This window comes from Oryzias melastigma, linkage group LG19 (genome assembly GCF_002922805.2).
Source record: "Oryzias melastigma strain HK-1 linkage group LG19, ASM292280v2, whole genome shotgun sequence".
In the NCBI taxonomy this organism is placed as follows: Eukaryota; Metazoa; Chordata; class Actinopteri; order Beloniformes; family Adrianichthyidae; genus Oryzias; species Oryzias melastigma.
The window spans coordinates 5,102,167-5,108,171 of record NC_050530.1 but is presented as its reverse complement, the minus strand read 5'-3'; the positions used below and the strand labels follow the sequence as shown (position 1 = coordinate 5,108,171).

The 6,005-nt window shown below is 46.1% G+C and overlaps 1 protein-coding gene across 7 annotated transcripts in view; it reads left to right on the top strand.

Annotated features, from left to right (window-relative positions):
• The window catches only part of spag9b (sperm associated antigen 9b), a 25,729-nt gene extending 21,962 nt beyond the window's left edge, over nt 1-3,767 (top strand). For 6 of the 7 annotated variants that reach the window (XM_024264993.2, XM_024264991.2, XM_024264994.2 and 3 more), the window contains 5 exons: nt 1,135-1,306; nt 1,396-1,509; nt 2,187-2,363; nt 2,473-2,601; nt 2,671-3,767. In XM_024264993.2, the coding sequence (XP_024120761.1) occupies nt 1,135-1,306; nt 1,396-1,509; nt 2,187-2,363; nt 2,473-2,601; nt 2,671-2,789 (711 nt within the window). In that variant the 3' untranslated portion in view covers nt 2,790-3,767. Of the gene's footprint in view, nt 1-1,134; nt 1,307-1,395; nt 1,510-2,154; nt 2,364-2,472; nt 2,602-2,670 lie in introns of those variants that run through there. The other variant, XR_004949727.1, reaches the window with a different exon arrangement.
• Nucleotides 3,768-6,005: the final 2,238 nt, after the last annotated feature.

Below are 6,005 nucleotides of genomic sequence, written 5' to 3'. Positions count from 1 at the left end.
TGGTTTGAGTTACTTTGTAGAACAAAATGTGCCGTGGTCATTGCTGCAGCATTCAACATCTGAAGATTTCCTCTTTTGAATCGTTGTATCCTTCTGGAAATAAAGATATAACAGTCAAATCTACAGTTGTAGACCTACAATATAAAAGTAATTTACTTCTGAACAATACAGCATAAATACCTAATATTATTATAAGAAGTAATATTTTTTGGACAATAGCGATGAATCAAGTTTGTATATTACACTGCAAAATAGTAAAATATATATCAATTCATATGTGGCTTTGCTCAGTAAACATTTTGTGTTCCTCTGTTTTGTCATACATGCACATCATATTTGGGTTACAATGAGGCAATGTTAATGAATTAAACAAAAGAAAGTTATAGCAAATAAAAAAGATGAAAAGATTTAAAAAACTGTGCGAGCTGTAAAATTCTGCAAGATGTATTGCTAGAAAACCATCATGAATTTAGATTTACACAAACAACATTAATTTGGATAAAAGCTAAGCTCAGCTAAGCTTCATATAGACATCAATGTTTATGTTTCTGCAAAAAACTGAAATTTATTGGTTTAGTTTTTATATTTTAAGATTTATTTGATAAATTAACTAGTTGTTTAAGTTGTAACAGCGCTTCGATCATGTTTTTACTCTTACTACTCACATGTGCAATGTGCCTTGAAAAGTCTTCAGAAAGTAACAAAACAAACTCCAACCAGTAGGGGCGCTGTGTTAAAAAAGCCTGGGTCCTGAGAATGCGGTCCTGAAAACGCTGCTGGGTCTCCGGGCCTGCAGGTACACCCTTCTCCATAAACCTGCTCGTCACTCCCAAGTGATCCAAACATCAAATGGTTGCTATGAAGATAAACCAACAGAAAAGCCGCCATTTTGAAAAGTTTGTTTATTCTTGATCAGTGGTATGCAGCTCTGACTGGGATGATGGGGAAGGGGTGTAGTAATGCTCAGTTATTGGAGGAGGGGCAGGTTAAAAAAAGTAGTTGTAAAACCTGAGTTATAAAACACCTGTAATCTTCAAGACGTTTCCTTCTGCGACCCGACTGAGTTCCTCCAGTTCTGGACTTTGTTCAGTCATGATTGGTTTGTCTGAAACGGCTGACCCTCCCCCGCTGCAGAAGTCCTTCGACGCCCACCCCCGTAAGGACAGCCAGGTGCGGCAGCTGGCCTGGCACGGCGACGGGATCTGGGTTTCCATCCGGCTGGACTCCACCCTCCGGCTGTTCCACGCCCGCACCTACCAGCACCTGCAGGACGTGGACATCGAGCCCTACGTCAGCAAGATGCTGGGTGAGTCCCGCTCGGCCCGGAGGGTCCGGAGGGTCTGGAGTGTCCGGGTCACGGTCCAGCGGCCCCCTTGACTCCTGCTTGTGTTGCAGGAACGGGCAAACTGGGCTTCTCCTTCGTGAGGATCACGGCTCTCATGGTGTCCTGCAACCGCTTGTGGATCGGAACCGGGAACGGAGTCATCATCTCCATCCCTCTGACGGAGAGTGAGTGCAGGAGCTTCTTATCGTCCCACCGGATCCCAGATCAAGAGTCAGCCGCGTTAGCGTGTGCAGCAGATCTGGTTTCAGTCCGGATGTTTTCTGTCGGGTCGTATTTCTGGATTTTATTAGTATTTATTTAGAAAGTATCGTTTTTCTCTCGTTCGGCGTCCATCCAGCTCAATGATCTATCAGGTGTATCCCGCCTCCACCCAGCAGAGACTGGGACAGTCTCCAGGATCCTGGGACAGTCTCCAGGATCCTGGCGGCCCCGATGGTTGATGAAAAACACGGAGGATCATGACGAAAATCCTGCCATCGAGCCGCCATCTTGAATGTTTGTTTCTACTCTTTGATCTTTTACAGAACATGTCACGTGCCCAAAACCGGGTCCATGACTCGTTGACGCGCCGCGTCCAGCTCGCCCCCGAAATCGCACCGCGGCGGATCGCGTCTTTACACTGATTTAACGTTGAGACTCGATGGCTCCGCTGCGCCCGTCGCGTTCGGTGTGAATGAACCATTGGGCTAAATGTTACATGCTAGCTGGTCTGGATTGAGTTTGTTTCTCCTGCTGTAAAGTCATTAAACGTAGAAAAATCTCTGACCTAAAACCCGTAAACCGGGCCGCGACTTGACTCCTGTGAGGAGGCGTGGCTAAGCGACTCGTTCTCCGTCTGCAGCCAGCAAGGCCTCCAAAGCTGCGGGGAACCTGCCCGGCGGCGTGGTCCGCCTGTACGGGGACGACAGCGGCGACAAGGTGACGGCCGGGACCGTCATCCCCTTCTGCTCCATGGCTCAGGCTCAGCTCTGTTTCCATGGACACCGCGACGCCGTCAAGTTCTTCGCCGCCGTGCCGGGTGAGCCGTTTGTAGGAGCGTGTCTGAAATGTTCTGACGTCTGACTGTTGGTTCTGTTCGGGTTCTGTTTTCTTCCTCCGACTGATTGAAACTCTTTGATCGGGTTCAGGTCACGCAGTCCCGTCTTCGTCCAGCGGGGGCGATGCGGCGCCAGAGAAGAGCGACGCTTCCTGTCAGGAGGGAACGAAGAGCGTGCTGGTGATGAGTGGAGGAGAAGGCTACATCGACTTCAGGATGGGTGGGTAAACTCTGAGCAGTGAGGGGCGGAGCCATAAACCCGCCGCCACTAACCCGCCTTCGTCTGCAGGCGACGAGGATGGCGAGGCGCAGGAGGCGGACGCCGCCCTCCTGAAGCTGCAGGCCTCCCCGGTCAAAGCCGAGCGCAGCCACCTGATCGTGTGGCAGGTCCTGCTGGGCGGCGAGTGAACTTCCTGATGACCTCTGACCCCGGGTCAGATCCTGCAGCAGCTTCAGTCTGAAACCGTGGCGGCGGCGTTCAGAAACGGGCATCAGCTCACCGTGAAGAGTCGGCGATCCTGCAGGCGCTGATCCTCGCCGCTGCTCCACAAAACCATAATTTCACTGTTTTCTGATCCAAATTCTTCGTTTTAGTTTCTCTCGCTTGCAGACTTTAAATGGATCGTGGAAACCAGACTCCGTTACCATAGCAACCACAATACTCAGTCTGAGCTTCATCTCCAACCCAAAACCTGCAACATTTCAGACATGAGGATAAAACTTTCCAAACTCCGACCTTCATTGAACGTCGTCCGTACATTCGTCCAATCAGACGGTTTCTCGTCTCAGAATCACGTTTTGATGCTCAGTTTGATTTTAGCGACAGACGCTCAGGAACCTCCGGGTTCCTCTCAGCTCCATTCAGAGGAAACAGCCAAAGAGCCGCTGGAGGTCCAGAAATCTGAAGCAATAACGGCGTCCTGCAGCGTCCACTCAGACACTTTACCCGAGGCCTTCGCCGCGCCCGGACCAGCGCCGCCGCTTATTTATTCTCCTCAGAAGGTCGCTGTGGCGCCGCAGCGGACGAACTCTTGTGCAATGATCTATTTTTAGACTTTCTTATGAGGAAATGATATTTTTGGAGGTGGGGGGGGTCTAATCTTCATCGCATTTAAACGTTTCGTTTGTTTTCTTCACAATCCGGGAAAAAAGTTTGTCTTTTTATGACTTTTATGTTATTTTAAGGTGTTTTGGAGCAAACCTGAGTCTGTCTGAGACTCAGATGAACTGCACTCGTGGTGGTTTGGATTTCAACCGGACCGTGTGAGAGCGCGCATGTGAGGCTGCACGTGTGAGTGTGTTCTTTTGCCATGTCAGTATATATTTACGTTGTTTGCAGCTGAGAATGTATCTTTGAATATAAAGCTGAGATGATGTCCACCATGAGGCGTGCTGAGCGTTTGTTCTGCTGCTCCGTCCATCCAGGAGACGAGCGCCGTCTTCAGGATCCATGAGCGACGCGTGTTTGTCAAAGTACTGAATGTTTGTTCACCAGAATTTAGAGTTTTTGGAAAAAAAGTTGAAGTTTTGAGAATTGGAGGCCAAAGAAAATGAAAAACTTCTGTCTGCCAACACTAGAGGGCAGACTGGATCCAGAAACCTTCTGGTTTTGGTCTTTTGACTTCCTCATGTTCAAACCGCAGATTTTTCCTTTCTGACAAAGTCACAAACTTTGTGGTCACTTAGAAATGTTCCTATTCTTTTTAGAGAAAGACATTTTTATCTTCACTAAAGATAACTTTATTCAAATCAGAAATACACTCAACATAAGTAATGTGGTAAATGATTCACAAATGACTCTTGGAGCAGCAAATGTCTGTTTATTGGTGCCTTATACACACAGTGACTAGAGGCCCAGTAACTCTCACTCCGGTGTTCTGAAGACTAACAGAAGATTAGAAAAACCTTCTTCAATCACGACTGAAAACACTTTAGTTTGTAGAGAAGCTCTAAACCGACCTTGTTTTAAGCATCACATTTGTGAGGTCAATTAAACGCTCAAAATGACCAGAAGAAGAGAACTTCCAGGTGAAACTGGACAGTGTTCTTGTTCTTAGGTGATTCCATGAGAGGAACTTTCAAGAAACTGCAGCTTTCCTTCAACGGTGTGAACTACTCTCTTTAGAGAACAGCACAAACAGGCCCTAAGCAGACTAGAAGGAGGAGTGGGGGCTTCAACTGAGCAAGAAGATGAACACGAGTCTCTACGCCTCACAGGACCTCGACCGATGGCCTCATTAGTAACCGCTAAACACCAGAGAAGACTCCAGGATTCAGATCAGAACAATCCAAATCTGAGACGGATAACCAGAGAACAAGATCGTTGCTGCTGCTCGCCGTTAACTTTGAGACTATTGACTGTTGTTCTTGTACAGAGCATTAGCAATGTATTATTATTAATTTTATAAGTAAATATGTTTTTTATCTGCAAACAAACGTTTTAAAAAGTTAGCAAAAATAAAACAGATTTGTGCTTTTGATTTACAGCTTGACTGTAATGCTAAGATAAAACAATAAAATGTAAAAATGACTTTTGCTTAACAGTTATTTTGTTTTTAAGAGATTTTTTCAGGTCCCCATAACAGCACACATACACACACATGGGCGCACACACACACACGAGCATCCATTGACACATTCAAGTTCAAACCTCCAACTTCTGTCTGAACTGATCAACCAATCAGAATCTTTCTCCCGTTAGCAGCCAATCAAAAATGTTACACAGAAAAAAGCACACTCATGTCTGTTTTCATTGCATTATGAGGACCTGAACATAAAGAGAAAACCATTTTTACAGTCTTAAGTTGGTGTCATGTATACACTTGTGTTGGAGTTAAAATCTTTTTACACATAAGAACAAAATGATTCAAAACGGTTCCGTTTGAAGAGGAAATGTATGAAAATCATTGAAAAGAATGAAAACGTCTTGAAGTGAGAAAAATGTAGAAACAGAAGCGGCGAGTCCTCTGGCTCTGATGTGTTAGTGGGCGGGTCTATGACATCATATCCTGGAAAGATGGCTTCCACTACGCCTGAACGAGTCGGGTAACGGCGAGATTTGTGTGTTTTTGAGCTCATCCGGTTACATTTTCATCAGGAGTTTCGGACTTCCAGCTCAAACATGAACATTTCTCCGTTTTTATCGAACTTCCTCTCAGCTGCTCCGGGCTTTTGGAGGCTTCACCCTCCAGCCGCAGTGACGTGAAGCCGGCTCCAGCTCTGTGGATCCCTGTGACAGTTTCCTCTTTCATCCTGATGCTGCCGTCTGAAGGTCCTCAGGAATCTGCAGTGGGAAGATGTTCTCGTTTTCCTGTCTGTCTGTGGACTGAAGCGCTCACAAACACAATCTGACAGAAGCTCCACGACTGGGAATGTCCTTAAACTGATGGAGGAAATCCTTCATCATTTCATTTATGTTTTTATTCATTCAGGACTTCCTGCCTTTAGGGTCTAAATATTCCTGAAGTGTTTTTAGCATCTTTAAGCTTTTTGACGATAGTTTCTTCTTTTTCAATCATTCATTTTGCAGACATTCTTCAGAAGAAACTCCAGCAGTTTTCTTTAACCTCTGTGATGTTCAGCTCTGGAAACCGGAGCTCCAGGTTCAGGTTTCTCTGACCCACT